At 46.8% G+C, this 19,744-nt stretch overlaps 1 protein-coding gene across 1 annotated transcript in view; it reads right to left on the reverse strand.

The window, feature by feature from the left end:
* GTF2F2 (general transcription factor IIF subunit 2) overlaps positions 1–19,744 on the reverse strand; it is an 897,640-nt gene that overhangs the window by 696,232 nt on the left and 181,664 nt on the right. The window contains exon 4 of the mRNA XM_069205408.1: positions 6,443–6,587. Coding sequence (XP_069061509.1) covers positions 6,443–6,587 — 145 coding nt within the window. The remainder of the gene's footprint in view (positions 1–6,442; positions 6,588–19,744) is intronic.

Consider the following 19,744-nt stretch of genomic DNA (forward strand, 5'->3'; position numbering starts at 1 on the left):
TTAGGGCCTGGAGTGGAGCAAATTTTCAAACGTCTGCTCTGGTCGCCATCCTGGCCACGCCCCCCACACTTGCTCTATTATGACAGATTTTAGCTACCCCAGCACAACTAAGTATTTCTGGTTCAATTTTACCATGGATCTTTTGGATGGCTGTAGATTACACGATCTAGAGGCCCTGAAAAGCACCCCGTGAAGAAGCCATGTGGTCTACCGTTTCACGTGAACAATCTGCCCTTTCTGATGATGGAAGAGCATGGGGGAAACTTTGGCAGATTTGAACTACCTTGCCATCTCTGAAACACCATGTGCTAATTTTTAAATGTTATTTGTATTTATTTAACACACAAACGCAGAGCTTCTTGATGCTGCAAACAAACAAGAATAACTACAAAGTGACTAAACAGGCAAGGGAAAGAAAACACAAATATATACATGTAAAAAGCACGGTTTCATCACTTCCTGAAAAAGCAAAGATTTGTTTTTGCAAACAAACTTTAAGGAAAGAGTTACACTACTTCATTGCATATTTCTACAAGAATCTGACTGTAAAACAGACTCTTCTTGTATTTTCCGACAGTAACGAGAACATTTACTAGCTACCATGGACAGACTGTTAATGTTGACAGCTTTGTTGACCGTTGTCAGTGCCTTAAACAGGATTCTGGAACTGCAGCAACCAGTGGAGCGACCTCAAGACTGGAGTTGGTATAAACCCATCATGTAATGACCACTTCTACCTGTGCTGCGGCACTCTGTATCAGTCAGAGGTGTCAAAAATGTTTATCTGACACTGCCAGGTAGTCTGAGTTTGCTTAGTCCAATCAAGAGTGAATTCGCCACAAGAATGTGAAGGCTATTACCAAGAGGAGGATTCTTCTGAGAATATGCAATTGGGCAAAGCAGGTGTTGTCGACTTGTAAAATGTGAGGATCAAGAGTCAGCAGGGAGTAGATAAGGACACCACTGTTACAAACCACCTTACTTAGAGCCTATGTAGGATCCATTGAAAGGTGCCAGGATATTTTGTTCCCAGTAAGCAGGGGGTGTTGATGTAAATAGAATTTCTCAAAAGTACTACTGATTCAATAAGCCAAACAAATACAATTTTAAAGAATCTAAAATGAAATGCCTGCCCTAGAGCTCTAAATAGGATCTATGCACTCCTGCTCAACGCTGAAAAGATCTAAAAACAATTATTTCTAATTCAACAGTAAACAGCCCTCATCCTCTCCACACCCCTTTCACTTTGAGCCAATGAAAAATTCCTTGACTTCTTTCAAACCTGGATCACTCTATTAGAGAATGAAAACCTCCAATGTCATCCAGTGCTGGAGTTTTCGGCATTCTGGGAGTAGGAGATTGGAGTAGAAGAGATGCTCTGGGGCTTTGTCTTGAAAAGAATGGAGCCGGAATGAGCAGTGGAGAGGAATAAGCTTGTGTAGTGGAGGAGGCAATGTTGACCTGTAAGGCTGTCAGTCCGGTTCACCACTCAGGAATTCCAGAAATCTAGTTGGAAGTCTTTAACTAGAGCTGCATGGACCTGGACCATAGGCTGTTCCAAATAGTTGGGCTTCTCCTCATAAGGCCTTCTTTAGTTTAGCTATGCAAGAGGCTCAGATTTAGGTCTATCTGGGGGGCCTTCGATGAAGAAATGTTTTTAGGAAAATCCAGTATCTCAGATGACAGACTGATCTTTGGAAGCATTATGATCTACTTTTTTCTGAATCTTCCTAGGTGGTTCTTTGAAGTGGGAGGAACTTCACCAAAAGAGGGTTTGGAGTAGTGACATTGATCCAAATGTGCCAAGTTGTAGGCTTTTCTTGGCATATCAGATGACTCTTCAGAGTCATCCCTAGGGGGTATCTTTGGCTTTACATTTTTGTAGCCATATCAAATGTCTGGTGCCCCTGTCTTTGAGGGCTTTTGTAGAAAACTGCAATTTTGCGGTTCCTTGTGGAACGGATGCACGCAATGTATGTATTCTTTAAGGGAGCTTTGGAATCGACCCTTAGCTTCCAACAGAACCTACAAGACGTGAAAAAGGTTTTCTTAGAAGAATCACATATGTCCTGCCCACTCTCCTCAAACGGCCAGCTGAGGCCAGAAGGCTACTGTAGGATCAGAAATATTAGTTTTGGAGAAAGGTATCTTGATAAAATAGACTTCTCTGTAGAATACTGAGCATAGATCAGGGGACATACGTGCAGCACAAATCAGAGGTGTAGTGGCCTCTAGGCAAGGAGTTTATCGTGACGTTAACAGATTGGTTGAAGTTTGGGCCTTTTTGAAAGATGTGTGAAGACTGCTAATGTGACCAGGCTAAGTTTAACATTGCATTGCTTTCTCGGACTACTGATGGAATCCTTGCTCAGCAACAGGGGATAATTCAAGCATGTGAATCTGTGAAAGATTCAGTGCTGGAGGAATTGCACTTACATGTGCATTATAAAAAACTTGTCTTCCCACAGCAAAAAGCAGTGTTTTTCCTTTTTGTGCTTTTACGTTTAAAATATGCATAATTGTTGCTGATAACAAAATAAATATCATACTGTGTTGAAAGACAAGTTAATTGTCAAAGGAACAATTTAATGAATACCAACACATACTTAAAAGCAAATGTGTAAAAATAGTTGCTAGGCCCGCACTAATTTATCGGTTTAAAAAATGCTCAGATTGGGATTGTAGAGAAATGCATCCCTTGGCATGGTTACGCCGTAACTTTTTGCCTTTTGTTGATGCCAGTTATGATTGAAAGTGTGCTGGGACCCTGCTAACCAGGCCCCAGAACCAGTGTTCTTTCCCTAAACTGTACCTTTGTTCCTACAATTGGCACAGCCCTGGCACATAGTTAAGTCCCTTGTAACTGGTACCAAGGGCCCTGTGGCCAGGGAAGGTCTCTAAGGGCTGCAGCATGTATTATGCCACCCTGGGGACACCTCACTCAGCACATGCACCCTGCCTCACAGCTTGTGTGTGCTGGTGAGGAGAAAATGGCTAAGTCGACATGGCACTCCCCTCAGGGTGCCATGCCCACATCCCACTGCCTGTGGCATTGGTAAGTCACCCCTCTAGCAGGCCTTACAGCCCTAAGGCAGGGTGCACTATACCGCAGGTGAGGGCATAGTTGCATGAGCACTATGTCCCTACAGTGTCTAAGCCAAACCTTAGACATTGTAAGTACAGGGTAGCCATAAAGAGTATATGGTCTGGGAGTCTGTCAATTACGAATTCCACAATTCCATAATGGCTACACTGAAATCCGGAAAGTCTGGTATCAAACTTCTCAGCACAATAAATGCACACTGATTCCAGTGTCGGATTTATTGCAAAATGCACACACAGGGCATCTTAGAGATGCCCCTTGCATGCCAGTCCGACTCCTAATGTTAGGCTGACTAGTTCCTGCCAGCCCGACACAACCAGACGAGTTTCTGGCCACATGGGGTGAGTGCCTTTGTCACTCTGTGGCTAGGAACAAAGCCTGCACTGGGTGGAGGTGCTTCTCACCTCCCCCTGCAGGAACTGTAACACCTGGCGGTAAGCCTCAAAGGCTCATGCCTGTTGCTACAGCGCCCCAGGGCATCCCAGCTAGTGGAGATGCCACCCCCTCCAGACACAGCCCCCACTTTTGGTGGCAAGTCCGGAGGAGATAATGAGAAAAACAAGGAGGAGTCACACACCAGTCAGGACAGCCCCTAAGGTGTCCTGAGCTGAGGTGACCCCCTACCTTAAGAAATCCTCCATCTTGATTTTGGAGGATTCCCACAATAGGAATAGGGATGTGCCACCCTCCCCTCAGGGAGGAGGCACAAAGAGGGTGTAGCCACCCTCCAGGGCAGTAGCCAATGGCTACTGCCCCCCAGACCTAAACACACCCCTAAATGCAGTATTAAGGGGTAACCCTGAACCCAGGAAATCAGATTCTTGCAACCTGAAGAAAGAAGGACTGCTGACCTGAAAGCCCCGCAAAGATGACGGAGACGACAACTGATTTGGCCCCAGCTCTACTCGCCTGTCTCCAGACTCAAAGAACCTGCACAGTGACGCATCCAGTGGGACCAGCAACCTCTGAGAACTCAGAGGACTGACCTGCACCTAAAGGACCAAGAACCTCCCGAGGACATCGGCTCTGTCCAGAAACAGCAACAAAATTGCAACAAAGAAGCAATTTTAAAGAGACTCTCACTTCCTGCCAGAAGCGTGAGCCTTCACACTCTGCACCCGACGCCCCCGGCTCGAGTTTGGAGAAACCGACACTGCAGAGAGGACTCCCAGGTGAGTCCAACGACGTGGACACCCTGAGTCGACTTCCCTGCACCCCCCCCACAGAGACACCTGCATACAGGATCAGAGGCTCCCCTAACTGCGACTGCCTGGAAAGAAAGGAACCCGACGCCTGGACCGAGCACTGCACCTGCAGCCCCCAGGACCGAGAGAAACCACCTACCAGTGCAGGAGTGACCAGCAGGTGTCCCTCATCCTAGCCCAGTCTGTGGCTGGCCAGAGAAGCCCCCATGTGCCCTGCCTGCATCGCCAGAGTGACCCCAGATCCCTCCATTGTTTTCTACGTCAAACCAGACACCTACTTTGCACACTGCACCCGGCCGCCCCTGTGCCGCTGAGGGTGTGTTTTGTGTGCGTCTCTCCAGTGCTCTACAAAACCCCCCTGGTCTGCTCCCCGAGGACGCAGCTACTTACCTGCTAGCAGACTGGAACCGGAGCACCCCTGTTCTCCATAGGCGCCTATGTGTTTTGGGCCCTCCTTTGACCTCTGCACCTGACCGGCCCTGTGTTGCTGGTATTGTGGCTTTGGAGTTGCCTTGAACCTCCAACGTTGGGCTGTCTATGCCCAGGAGACTGACTGTGTAAGTGCTTTACTTACCTGAGAAACTAACCAATACTTACCTCCCCCAGGAACTGTTAATTTTTTCAGTGTCCACTTTTAAAATAGCTATTTGCCATTTTAACCAAAACTGTGTGTACTACTGTTTTAAATCAAAGTTCTATCATACCTATGTGAAGTACCTTGCATTTTATGTACTTACCTCAAATTTGAATCTTGTGGTTCAAAAAATAAATTAAGAAAATAAGTCTTTGAGTGTGTGTTCCTCATTTATTGCCTGTGTGTGTACAACAAATGCTTAACACTACCCTCTGATAGGCCTACTGCTCGACCACACTACCACAAAATAGAGCATTAGTATTATCTAATTTTGCCATTATCAACCTCTAAGGGGAACAACTTGGACTCTGTGCACACTATCTCTCACTTTGAGATAGTATATACAGAGCCACCTTTCTACAGGGATCCAACAAAATAAATCATGTGGAAGATTGTGTTTCTATCCTACAGATTATTATTTTATATGCTCACTGTACACAGGATCTTGTATAATAATGAAGCACTGGCATTAAACACCTTCACAGGCAAACCGGATCTTTAAAACAAACAAAAAAAAAAACACTATTAAGGGGTCCTCATAACCTCACAGTACCTGGGATCTTTTTCCATGCCTTTCTTCAAAATGGAATTACGTATTCATACAATTGGATGATATGAACTAGCACTGCCTCGAGTTCAAATATTCTCTTAGAATGTCATTATTTTATGTTACCCCGAACCGGAAAAATTGGATCTTGTCGCACTACATATAGGGATATTAAACTCTCATTGAATGGATGTGTATTATACCCTAAAAAAATATGAGGAACGAGTCTGTTAACCGATTTAAGGCATATTACATTAACATAACTGTAGGTGAGGAGTTTAAACACTGACTAATATCATATGCTTTACTGATAATTGAATATCAATATCTTACACGTCCTCTGCTCATTACCCTCACTTGAGTATCTCTCTCCCTTTTAGGACCCAATACTATCTGTGCATATCAAGTTCTCACACCTTCTCAAACTACTTCTAACTCAAACCTATATACAAGACATATCTTGTATGTAGGTTCATGTGTGCTACTATTATTTAGTGATTTAATTGCAATAAATGCAGCCTGCTATGGCTCTGCTCTTGGGGTTATGCACAGTTCGCATTAGCTACAATAGCACACAGAGTACGTGAGTAATACACAATAACCAAGATAATGCTAGAAGTACCTAAACAGACTTTTATTTTATTAATACACATACAAACTAAATGGATAGCATAATAGGAATAGCTGTGTACTGCAGCAAAACATATTTGCTATGTATGGCCTCCTTACTCACCTGCATGTAAAGTCCTTTAGGTTTCTCAATGCATTCATCACACTTGTAACAGTTAAGCATGCAAGTACATATCATGCATTGCCTCAGCTAAAGCTGTTGCAAGAAGCTTCAATGTATACAAGAATTCACACATAGAACAGTGCAACAACACAGCATGCCATACTTTATCATAAGCATTACGTTAACACAAGAATGCATCTAGATTATTAAAGCAGTTTACCCGACGAGCTTTCTGTAAACACGGTTAGCATCTGTCCTCCTACACTTTGTAAAACAAATGGGTGTTCCCTGGGTGCACTGACTGAAGCAAGTTTTCCAGTGGTATCATGAATACTTGCAAGTTCTTCATTCAAAGTGAAGGATACCTGAAAGAAATTATGCAAGTCAACAACTTAATAAAAATCATTAAAATACTGTGATACAGTTGTATCTGTTATTTTTAACTTCTGTCAACTCATTTATAGTGAAGGGAAAAAATGACAGATATTTTCTCTATTTCACAGACATGTTTATTTTGTTTTTAAACAGAAAACAAATATTGGATGTTACACCAATAAAGTAAACTGAAAAAAATGTTGTTTAATATAATGAAAAACTTAAGATACAACTAAGCCTGTAACAAAAAAAAAAGATCAATTATTTTTTGTGCAAAAGACTGCTTTGAACAGCCACTAAATATATTTTTAGGCAATGCGTAGACTTTGATGTTCCTTGCACAGAGCACCCAAAGTTCAAGATCAATTCCAACTGCAGTTGCAGCACCCTTTCAATAAAAATATTCAAGGCCTAAACACGGTATCGGAACTCGAACCATAATGCTATGGCCTCAATACCAATTAGACATATAAATATCACATACTATTTAACAGAAGGTTAGTAAAACAAGTTACTGACCTTTGGTAACGCCTAACCTGGTAGAGACTATCTAGCAATAATCCCCACTTACGTGAGCAGTGTCCTTGCTGCAGGTAGGTGGCGTCGTTCAGCTCTGCATGGCATCACCCCCGCAGGAAGTAACGTGCCCAGTGCCTATAAAGGTGCCAATCCTGCACGCTGACGTCAGGTTTTTTTTGCGTGACTTTCCATTCCAGATGAACAGAGCCACGAACACCACCAACCACTGGTGCGTTAAACTAGGGCCCCTAAAAAGGAAACAATCAGTTGCATAGCCGGGAGGATGGGTGGGTCAGGACTCCGTCTGACGTCATCCTGGCAATAAAAAGTCCTCGCCGGCGTGCTGACTTCAGTTTCACCAATTTTTACGTGCCTTCGAGGCAAATAGGCGAATACCATCCTCACAACAACAAGATATACCAATCCAAATATAAACCACAATATCTGTTCATATAAAAACACCAAAAACATATATACACTTAGAATAAAAGAAGTCTTGGTATGACCAGACAGGCGATGGGGAGGCGGGTGGGACTGTGAGGAATCCACAGGTAACTACTGTATCCACCAGAAAAGGCGTTACCAAAGGTAAGTAACTTGTTCTTCTGATGGATACAACTACCTGTGGATTCCACACCTTATGAACAGAATCCCAAAGCAGTCCTGCACTCTGAGGTGGGTGCCTGACTGGTCAAACCAAGAAATCCTGCAAAACAGAACTTGCAAAATGGCCGTCCCTCCTAACTTCCTAGTCCAAGCAATAATGCTTCGCGAAAGTGTGGAGGGAAGCCCAAGTTGCGGCCTTACAAATTTCAGCACCTGGGACACCACTAGCCAAGGCTAAAGTGGCAGACTTAGCCCTGGTGGAATGGGCCCTAATACCTTCAGGAGGAACCTTCTTTGCTGGTGAATAACAAATCTTTATGCAAAGAATTGCCCACCTAGAAAGAGTTCTCTTGTGGATGGCTCTGACCTTCATCTTGCCAACATATCAAACAAAAAGTTGATCATCAACTTGTAAAAGGAGGTTTCACATTAAGAGCCTGAAGCTCATTCGCACATCTAGCTGACGTGATAGCCGTTAGGAAAACTGTTTTTAAAACTAAAAGACTTAACGGGCAAGAATGCATAGGCTCAAACGGTGAATCCATCAAAAAAGTCAGAACCAAATTCAAATCCCACTCAGACATGACAAACGGAGTGGGAGGAAACTTGTTAGTCAAGCCTTTAGGGAACCTAATACCTATAGGGGACTTAAACAAGGAAGGCTGATCAGAAAGGCAAACCGCGCTAACAAATAACCCTTCACAGTCGCAACTGCACAACCTTTCTGCGACAAGGAAAGGGCAAAAAGCAAAACATTAGAATAATGGGCCTTTAAGGGATCAATTTGCCTCTCTCTACACCAAGTAACACATTTTTCCCACCTGTTGGCATAGACAGTCTTGGAGGAGTGTCGCCTGGCTGATAAAATATTATCCACCATTTCTGGAGGGAGAGAAAAGGAACTCAGATTGCCCCGTTCAATCTCCAGGCATGTGGGTTCAGGCTCTGGAGGTGGGGGTATATATAGAACCTGCCCCTGCAACTATGAGAGGTCTACCCTTTAAGGGAGACGGAGCAGCAGGCACAGTGGGAGTTGAAGAAGGTCTGTGTACCACACCCCTCTTGGCCAATCTGGGGCAATTAAAACGACTTGAGCCCGTTCTTGGCGAATCTTCCTCAGAACCTGAGGAATCAAAGGCGGGGGGGAGGGTGGGGGAGAAACGGTAAAGCAACTGGTTGCACCAAGACATCTGAAACGCATCCCCCGACACACCTTGCACCGGTCTATGTTTGGAAATCCCAACATCCGGATGATGTAAAGAACCAGGTCTGGATGGAGACACCACTAGTAATCGCCCGAGGAATGGCGATTGAGACTGTCCCCAAGTACGTTAAGAACTCCGGCCAGATGGTTTGCTACTATGCATATCCGATGGTCCTGTGCCCAGGACCAGATCTGCAGAGCCTCTCTGCAGAGAAGATATGACCCCACTCCTCCCTGCTTGTTGATGTACCACATCGCGGTAGTGCTGTCCGTCAAGACTTGAACTGACTGAAAGCAAAGGGACGGGAGGAAGGTCTTGAGAGCCAGACGTATTGCCCACAATTCTACCAGATTCACCTTTGATCTCCATGGTCCCCCAGATGAGCTCCCCACCCTAGAGTGGAAGCATCCGTTATGACCGTGGCCACCGGAAGTGGTAGACAAAAAGGCCTTCATTGGGAAAGGTTGCCGTCCACAGCCCACCATCATAGATCCACTGTATCGTCTCTGGAGATAGTTATCGACTCCTCAAGATCCCCCTTGTGTTGAAACCACTGCTTGCGGAGGCACCACAGAAGCACCCTCATGTGCCAACGTGCATGAGTGACCAACAGAATGCAAGAAGCTAACAGACTGAGCAGATGTAAAACCTTGAGGACTTGAACAGCCGCTCCATTCTGAAACATTGGAATCAACGCCTGAATGTCCTGAATCCTCTGAGGACGAGGGTAGGCCTGATTCAATGTTGTGTCCAGTGCTGCCCCTATGAACCGGAGGCGCTGAGAAAGCTCCAGGTGAGATTTGGGCACATTTACTGTAAAGCCCAGGTTGAACAACAACTGGGTTGTCACTTGTACAGTGATGCAGCACGAGCTCTGGGGACCCAGCTTTGATCAGCCAATCATCCAGGTAAGGGAATAAAGATACTCCCTTCCTTCTGAGGGCCGTTGCAACCAATGCCATCACCTTCGCGAAGACTCGAAGTGCGGAAGTAAGACCAAAAGGAAGTACTGCAAACTGGTAGGGTTGCGACCCTGCCACAAACCAGAGGTACTTACTGTGCAATACTTCCTGTGCGACTTCAGAATGGGGATATGAAAATAAGCATCATGCAAGTCGACAGACACTATCCAGTCTTCCTTGTTCAACGCATGAACCACCTGTGCTAGGGTCACCATTTTGAACTTCTCCTGTTTGGGGAACCAATTCAAAATCCTCAGATACAGGATAGGCCTCAATCGACCATCCTTCTTGGGAATCAGTAAATACCTTGAATAACATCACTGACCCTTCTTCTGCTCCAGAACCAACTCCACTGCACCTTTTAACAAAAGGACCTGCACCTCCTGTTGAAGCAACAGGATATGATCTTCAGTGCAAAACATATGACGGGGAGGGATGGGAGGGAGAAACTCCCGAAAAGGAAGGGCAAAACCTTTCACCACAATATTCAGCACCCAAGAGTCCGACGTGATTAACTCCCACTTGTAGAGAAAACGAGATAACCTTCCCCCTACGGAAGAAACATGATGCAAAATGGAGTGAAAACTAGGGCTGCTATCCTTGATGGGTTCCCCCGAGGAAGAGGATGAAGTGGAAGGCTGCTGAATGGCTCCTCGCATCCTAACCCTCACCTGACCTCTATAAGATCTGTAAAGAGGGTTGGGAGGCTGCTGAACGCTGGATTGTAGCCTTTCACGGAAAGAGGTCCCCCAGCCAAAACCCCTGAACTTTCAAAAGGACCTGAGGGGTGTGGACGATGAAGCCTGGAGTCCCAAAGACTTTGCAGTAGCTCTGCTGTCTTTAAATTCTTCTAAAGCAGAGTCTGCTTTGGACCCAAACAACTTCTCTCCATCAAAAGGAAGGTCCATAATAGTGGTCCCTGAGCCAGGCATCCCTCCGGGTTGCCACTGATGTGCCCATTCCCATGGCAACTGAATCTGCTGTGTCCAAGTCAGATTAAATAACTTGCTTGGCTGCCGATTGACTGCCCAACAGGAGTTCATCAAACTGTCCCTGCACATCCTGAGGCAATCTTGGCACAACAGCTCTCGCAGAGTCCATCAGGGCATGGATATACCTCCCCAGCACACACGTCGCATTGAGAGACTTCAAGGCCATACTGCACGAGGAGAAGAACTTTTTAGCTGTTGCTTCTTACGCTTAGACTCCCTATCTGAAGGAGTCGCAGGGAAGGAACCAGGAGCAGACCTCGCAGAACAAGAGGCTTGCACCACCAAGCTCTCAGGAGTAGGATGCTGCGAAAAACTGCGGATCCCCTGGAGCAACTCTGTACCTCCTAGCTACAGTCCTGGAAACCACTGGAGTCGGACAGGCTTCCACCAAATATCCAGAATGGGCTCATTAAGGGCATCGTTAAAAGGTAGGAGAAGCTCAGAAGATGTAGCCGATGGATGTAACACCTTTGTTAAAATGTTTGTATTCGTCTCTGATGCCGGCAAAGGACGGTCCAAAATCTCAGCAGCCTTTCTTATTACACTGTGGTAAGAAGCTGCCTCTGTTGTGAGCTCTCCAGCAGATGAGAATTCCCACTCAGGGGATGTATCCAAGCCACTTGCAGAGTCTAGGCCTTGAAATTCACCCATAGGCTCCGAAATTTCTCCTTCCTCCAACAGCTGTTGCCGATACTCCTGCTCCTCCAAGAGCCTCAAGGCCCTTTTCCTCGACCTCAGTCTGGACTCCAAATGCGGCGTTGACAGAGAATTAGCCGACGCCGACAACACCAGCTTCAAAGCAGATGGACGCTCCAGGGAAGAGGATGGAGAAACACTGTGGGTCGAACTGGATCCGTCGGCAGCATCATCCGGGGTGGGGAAGTCATCTGCACCAAACCAGCACCTTCACCCGGAGAGAAGGGCACAAACGGAACCTCCTTGTACGGTGCCAGCGAACCCAGCGTAAACGCTAACGAACCAGTGGGATCAGCAGGCGCACCAGCGGGGGCCACAGATCTGTTAAAAATGCTAAACATTGCATTGAGGAATGCTGATGGATCCGCTCCTGGGGTTGGGAAGGCAGGAAACCTCTGCTCCTCCTGAGGCTTCTAAACCGACTCTGAAGCCTGCACACCTGACTCCTGACCCTGAGTGGACACAGGAGAAAACTAAGCCATAGGGTTCACCGGGCACTCAGAGATCTCTATCAACGTTGGCATCGGAGAATCCTGTGGACTCTGAGGCTGAGGAGTCACCGTAGAACTGATATCCCGCGCCGCATTACGCAGTCTCGGAGGGGACTGGGACCGATCCCTGGAAGAACGGCATCGAGATTCGTGCCGGTGTCGCTTCTTGTGCGACCTCAAGGACTTATGCAAAGTATCCCTCGCCTTTGATCTTCGATTACCTCTTTTCTCCTTCTTAGCTTTTGCCAAGAAGAGCTTAGCCTCTCTCTCCTTCAAGGCCTTAGGGTTTATCCACTGGCAGGGCACGCATCCCTCCACGTCGTGGTCCAAGCTCAGGCACAAGCAATTCTCATGAGGATCTGTCACAGACATCCAACCCCTGCACAAGACTTAAATCCCACTTTCTTTTGCTCGAGACATTGTAACACTCAACAACTCCTTGAAATAGTAACTGATCGAGAAGTAGGAAAAAAAAACGTTTTTGTCGAAGGCGTGGAAAAAAGGGAACGGACGTTAGCACGCAGACGAGGACTTCTTATTGCCACGATGGCGTCAGACAGAGTCGCATGCGGAGCCATGCAATTGTGACATCCTTGTCGACGTGGGGAGCTAGGAATAAAATTTCCGTCGAATGCTGGCGCACTGGGAGAATTCATAAGGTGAGGAATCCACAGGTAGTTGTATCCATCAGAAAAGGCATTACCAATGGTAAGTAACTTGTCATTCTGATAGAGACTTCTAGCTGCAGATTCCTGATCTTACAATACATACCCAAGCAATACCTTTACAGATGTGGGGCTGTAGCATGCACTAGACTAGAAAATTCTGTAGGACAGAACAGGTAATTCGCCAGTCTACCTGGACTTGACTGTCCAAGCAGTAGTTCTTCATTAACATATGAAGGGAAGCTCACGTTGCTGTCTGACAGATATCCAAGAAAAGTACTCCGCAAGCTAACTCAGTGGTCACATCCTTGGCTGTGGTAGAATGAGCTTGCAAACCTTCAGGAGGTTGCTTTTTGGCCAGCACTCACTAGTCATCGTGAGATGGTCTGTTTCTGCACCGACCTTTCTTTTTTTGGCTCTGACGTACCCACAAAAGGTTGAACATCCACTAAACTCTTTCGCATGGTAAAGATAGAACATCGCTCTTTTTGGGTCCAGCCGATGGAGTCTCTCCTCTTCTTCAGAGGGGTGAGATAGAAAGTGCAAAGAAGCAAAGTGATGGACAGACCTATATAAAAGGGAGTTACCACCTTCGGTAGGAAGGATGCTCTAGTGCTAAGGACCAGTTTGTCTGGGTATATGGTAAGGTATGAAGGCTGTGATGTCTGTGGCTGTAGCTCACTAACCCCATGGGCAGATGTTATTGTCACTAAGAAGGCAATTTTCCTGGTAAGCCCAAGAGCATAGCTGTGTGCTTCTCAGAAGGAGCACACATCACAAAAGTGAGAACTAAATTAAAGCCCCACTGTGGCATAATGAAAGGAGCTGGTGGAAACATATGCTGAGGACATTTGGGAAACCTGTTTTCTGCAGGGGATTTGAAAAGGGATGGCTGGTCTGGCAATTGCAGAAATGCGGATATGGCAGATAAATATTCTAGAATAAGAATAAACAAAATAACTTGCGAAAGGGGTGCAGATAGAGGGTCAACTTGCTTATCTGTACATCATGCCACAAACGTTCTCCAAAGGCAGGCGTATACCATCTTGGTGGAGTGATGCCTGGCTGTCAAGATTACATACTTCGGGTGGAAGATCGAAAGCTGTCAGCTTTTGCCACTCAATTTTCATGTATGAAGGCAAAGAAATTCCAGGTTCGAGGGCAGAACCCTGCCCTGTTTCTGCGACAGAAGATCCTCCCGAAGAGGCAGCCTGACCGGAGGACAGTGCTTATGATCAACAGCTCAGGATACCTGACTTTCTGTGCCCAATCCAGAGTCATAAGAATGACAGCCCAGTTATTCCTGATCTTCTTGAGAACTCTGGGCAGGAGTGGTATTGGCGGAAAGGAGTACAGGTGGCCCGAGGACAACCTGATATGAAAAGCTTCTCCAAGCAAGAGCTGGATTGGAAACTCCAGTGCCCAAAACCGCTAACAATGTGCATTCTTTACGGAGGTGAACAGAACCATCCAAGTCTCTCCCCATTCTTGGAAAAGTTTGTGCACCACCTCCGGGTGGAGATGCCATTCATGATCTGTAAGTTACTGACAGGAGTTTGTCTGTCCTGGCATTCAGAAAACCCACCAGGTGTTGAACAAGTGATATGCCATGGCTCGAAAAAGACGAGTCTTATTTGATCAGGTCCAGCTATTTTTAAAACTTACTCATCCCTTCTGTCGAGTTGACACTGAACAAGTGTTCTGTTCAGTTGAAAAGTGGAGGGCCAATAAAAGTTGCCTTTAAACCTTGTTCTTATGTCACATTTTCTCTGTATTTGCAGACAGAGGTCAAAAGTAATTTTTCTTACAATTAATTTTCCTTCTGACTGCATTGTTCCTGGACTATGTGACCTGCTGCTTAGAATGTAAAATAAAAGGATATCAGGTTTTTCCTAACACACAACATTAAAATGACTAAGTCAACTGTGCAAACATTTCAAAATATATTTCAGTAGTTGCGAGAGCCCTTTTTTATGTTTGTGTGATGCAAAAAATATTTTGATAGGATGAAAACAAATCAGAATACTTTACACGTTGATGTGCAAAGGATATGTTTTCTGAAACCCAATTTTCACAGATTGTTAATACATTATATAGTTTTATAAGTAAAGGTGCAAGTTAGTGGAGAGGTTTTTGGACATTTCTTGTAAAGTTACTGTGTGTAGATAACAATATATTACCACATCATGGTTTAGTAATATATTTATTAAAATTGAGTGTTTAAACAAACTGAGAAACACTCCTGCCCTTATGGCAATATTGTCAGTAAACTAAAAGAAGTCCCAGGTTATGTGGGCTAGACCTCATGAGTATGCAGGCTAGATTCTTGTGATGCATGCAACAAACTTTAGTCTACTTACTCAAACAAAAGAGATTTTGTGTACTGCAGAAATGCTGAGTTCACATATATGAAAGTGCAATCATATGTGAGAATTAAGAAAAAGGCGACTCTGTAAACTATTTGCCTATGACCACACAATTTGAGACCTGTTTATGTGTCAAGTACATTACAGTTAGGTCGAGTAGATTATTTAACTTACTGGACCCGCAGGTCTTGTAACATTTTTATGATTTTTCAAGTCCTGTATGCTCTGATGTTCCAGCCATATCTAGAGGTGCAGCGCCTCTTAACATAGTGGGGGGGGGGGGCAGGGGGGGGGGGTTAGGTGGGTTGGTAAGGAATCTGCAACTAGAATAGGTTTCTACCAGATATATTGTTACCAAAGGTAAGTAATTTGTACATCTGATAGAGACTTCTAGTTGCAGATTCCTTAACTTTGAATAGATACCCGCGCAATACCATCCCGGGTGGTGGTCTGCGAACCAAGATCACACCAAGAAGTCCTGCAGGACCAAACGGCCAAAGTAGCCGTCCCTTCGCACCTGATTGTCTAGGCAGCAGTGTTTGGTAAACTTGTGCAGAGATGCCCACGTCGCTGCCTGACAGATGTCCAAGACTGGAACGCCCCATGCTAGCTCTGTGGTAGCAGCAGTAGTCCTGGTGGAGTGAGCTCGTAAACCTTCGGGAGGTTGCTTTTTAGCCAGAGCGTAGCCCATTTTGATGCATAAGAGTACCCATTGTGACATGGTCCTCTTCTGCACCGCCTTTCCCTTTTGTGCACCCACATATCCCACAAAGAGTTGGTTGTCCACCCGGATGTCTTTGGTACAATCAAGATAGAACACCAATGCTCTTTTTGGGTCCAGATGGTGGAGTCTCTCCTCTTCATGAGAGGGATGTGGGGATGCATAAAAGGTAGGCAAGGTGATGGACTGTCCGACATGTAAGGGTGTCACTCCTTTAGGTAGAAAAGGAGCCCTCGTGCGAAGCACCACTTTGTCAGGATGGATGGCCAGGAAAGGTGGCTTAGATGACAGAGCCTGGAGCTCTGTGCGGGCAGAAATAATGGCAACTAAAAAGACAGTCTTGATAGTTAAGAGCCATAAATGGCAGTTATGAAGCGGCTCAAACGAGGTACACATAAGGTATGTCAATACGAGATTGAGATCCCATTGGGGCATGATGAAAGGGATAGGAGGAACGAGATGTGTGAGGACTTTAAGAAACCTCGCAACTATAGGAGATTTAAATAAGGAAGGCTGATCTAGTAACCTCCAGAAAGCAGAGATAGCCGAAAGATATCCCTTAAGAGTGCCCAAGGTGGAACCCTGCTGGGCAAGGGAAAGAATAAAGACAGGGACTATAGAAAGAGGAGCAGATAGAGGATCGACAGATTTGTTGATGCACCATGCCATAAATTTCTTCCAACAACAGGCGTATACAGTTTTGGTTGAGGGATGCCTGGCATCCTAGATAACGTCACAGACTTCGGGCGGCCAGTCAAAAGACATCAACTGTCGCCACTCAATCTCCATGCATGAAGCCGTAGAGTTGACAGGTTCGGGTGGAGGACCCTCCCCTGCTTCTGTGACAGAAGATCCTCCTGAAAAGGCAGCCTGGTCGAGGAGCTATGGCCGTGGTCAACAGCTCGGGATACCAGACTCTTCGTGCCCAGTTCGGAGTCACCAGTATTACTAGGACCTGGACTTGCCTGATCTTCTTCAGAACTCTGGGCAGAAGTGGTATGGGCAGAAAGGCGTACAGGAGGCCTGAATTCCACTTGTGATGAAAAGCGTCTCCGAGCGAGTGCCGCCTTGGAAACTCGAACACACAAAACAGCTAACACTGCGCGTTCTCTACGGAGGCGAACAAGTTTAACCAAGGTTCTCCCCACTGAAGGAAGAAACCTTGCACCACCTCCAGATGGAGACGCCATTCATGATCAACCATACATCGTCGGCTGAGTTCGCCTGCTCTGGTGTTCAAGGAGCCCGCCAGGTATTGAACCACCAGGGAAATGCCATGATGTTCCAGCCAAGTCCAGAGGCAAAGAGCCTCTTGACAAAGGGTCCACAACCCCACTCCGCCTTGTTTGTTGCAATACCACATGGCGGTGGTGGTGTCTGTGAACACCTGCACTGCTTTCCCAGTGGAATGCTTTTAATGCTAGTCGAATTGCCCGAAGCTCCAGATGACTGATATGGAGCCCGGTTTCCGCCGGAGACCTGAGGCCTCTGATCTCCGCCTCTCCCATGTGGCCGCCCCATCCTTGGAGTGAAACATCTGTCACAACTTTAAGATCTGTTTGGGGAAAGGAGAGGGATCTGTCCTTGACCCAATCCTGATTCATTAACCACCACTGCAGGTCTCTTGCAGTTCCTTCCGAGATCTTCCCCTGATGCTGCCCACACTGGAACTTCATGTCCCACTGCAGAGCCCGCACATGCCATCCGGCATTTTGAACCAGCAGGATGCAGGAGGCCATGAGGCCTAGCAGCCTTAGAGTCATTCTCACAGAAATCCAGGACAGAGGCTGAAACATCGGTATCATAGCCCGAATATCCTGGACACGCTTTTCAGGAGGATATGCCCGAAACTGCACTGTATGCAGAACAGCTCTGATGAAAGGGATCATCTGAGAAGGAGTCAGGTGTGACTTCGGAACGTTGATGATGAACCCCAGCGAATGCAAAAGGTTTGCCGTAGTCTGGATGCGGGAGACGACTGTCTGGGGTGAATTTGTCTTCAACAGCCAATCGTCAAGGTAGGGTAAGACTGGGACCCCTAACCTGCGCAGATGAGCTGCCACCACTACCATCACTTTCGTGAACACCCAAGGGGCACTGGTAAGGCCAAAGGGAAGCAAGGTAAACTGAAAGTGCTCGTGACCTACCACGAATCGTAGGTAACATCTGTGGGCCGGCAGAATGGGAATATGGAAGTATGCGTCAGTATGCGTCTTGCAAGTCCAATGCTACCATCCAGTCTCCGGGATCCAGGGCAGATATGTCCTGAGCCAATGTCAACATTTTGAACTTCTCCTTTTTGAGGAAGAGATTTAGGGACTGAAGATCTAATATAGGCCGAAGAATTTGTGCTTTTTCAGCACCAGAAAGTAGCGGGAGTAGCAACCACAATGTACTTCTGGCAACGGAAACCTCTCTATAGCTCATTTGGCCAAAAGGGCTTGGACTTCCACGCGGAGAAGCGCCATATGCTCCTCCGATATTCGATTGTATGAAGGTGGCATGGCTGGAGGAGGTGTCTCGAAGGGGAAGGAGTAGCCCCTTCGGACAATTTGGAGGACCCACCTGTCCGAGGTGATGGATTGTCATTGGGGCAGGTGATGGCCCATCCAGCCGCCAACTGGTTCCTGGTGTACCTGCGGACTAGGAAGGTTTGGAGGCTGAGGAGAAAGTGAGGGTGGACTGGGCAACCTGCTGGCTCCCTGATCCCCGGGTGCGTGGGATCCCACATCCACGGCCGCGCAGTGGCTTTACAGCATGCTCGGGTCGATGGCCAGGGGGGAAAGGACGCGGTTGGGTGCCCCTTCCTTAGCCACGAAAGGGGGGACTGCTGGGGTCTAGAAAAGGGCGCAAGGCCAAGGGACTGGGCTGTGGCTCGGGAATCGTTGAAGAGCTCGAGCACCGAGTCCGCCATGTCTTTGAAGAGACGTGTGCCATCAAAGGGCATGTCCATCAAGGATTGCTGGACATCCCCTGAAAAGCCAGATGTTCTTAGCCAGGCGTGGCGTCTCAATGCCACCGTCGATGCAACTGATCTGCCCAGAGAGTCCGTCGTATCCAGTCCACAACCATCATGACCTTCGCTGCATCCCTGCTGTCTGTTACAGCTTGGTAAAGGATAGTATAGGCCTCCTCCAGACCTCTAGGCAGCACTTGCGCAACCGTATCCCAGAGAGTATGGGAATAGAGGCTCAAAAAGCATGCAGTGTTCACGGACCGCAGCGCTAGACTGTTGGAAGAAAACAACTTCTTCCCCAAGTTGTCCAGTCTTTTTGATTCCCTAACCGGGGGTGCGGCAGGGAATGCACCAGATAAAGAAGAAGCCTGGATGACAAAGCTCTCAGGCGTGGGGTGTTGGGAGAGGAATTTCAGGTATGACGGCGCAGGCCAATGGCGGCGTGCAATCGTCCTATTCACAGGAGCCCTTGTGCTAAGTTTGGATCAAGTACCCAAAAGGACGTCGGTCAGTGCTTCATTAAAGCGAAGAAGGGGCTCGGAAGAAGAAGACCCTGGCTGAAGCACGTCGGTTAGGATTTTAGGCCTAACCTCCACAGAAGGTAGCTCGAGGTCCAGGACCTCAGCTGCCCTTCTCACCACCATGGAATAAGAAGCACCTTCCTCCATAGCCACTGTAGGAGTAGAGAGCATGCCAGTGTCAGGGGAGGTGGCTAGACCACTGGCATCACCCAAATCCTGCACCCAGTCCATTTGGTGGGTCAAGCTCGTATTCTAAACGGTTCAGCATCCCCTCCATACTCTCCCTGTATCCATACCCATAAGAATAAGGGTCTGGATCAACCCTTGTCCCAGGAGAGCCCATAGAGAACGGAATCGCCATTGATCGATGTCGTTCCTGCTCCGGGTCGTCTGGTATGAGGATGGGATCAACACCGATTGCGGGCCCAACCGACGTCGAGAGCGCCG

The sequence above is a fragment of the Pleurodeles waltl genome, chromosome 8, assembly GCF_031143425.1.
Source record: "Pleurodeles waltl isolate 20211129_DDA chromosome 8, aPleWal1.hap1.20221129, whole genome shotgun sequence".
Classification (NCBI taxonomy): Eukaryota; Metazoa; Chordata; class Amphibia; order Caudata; family Salamandridae; genus Pleurodeles; species Pleurodeles waltl.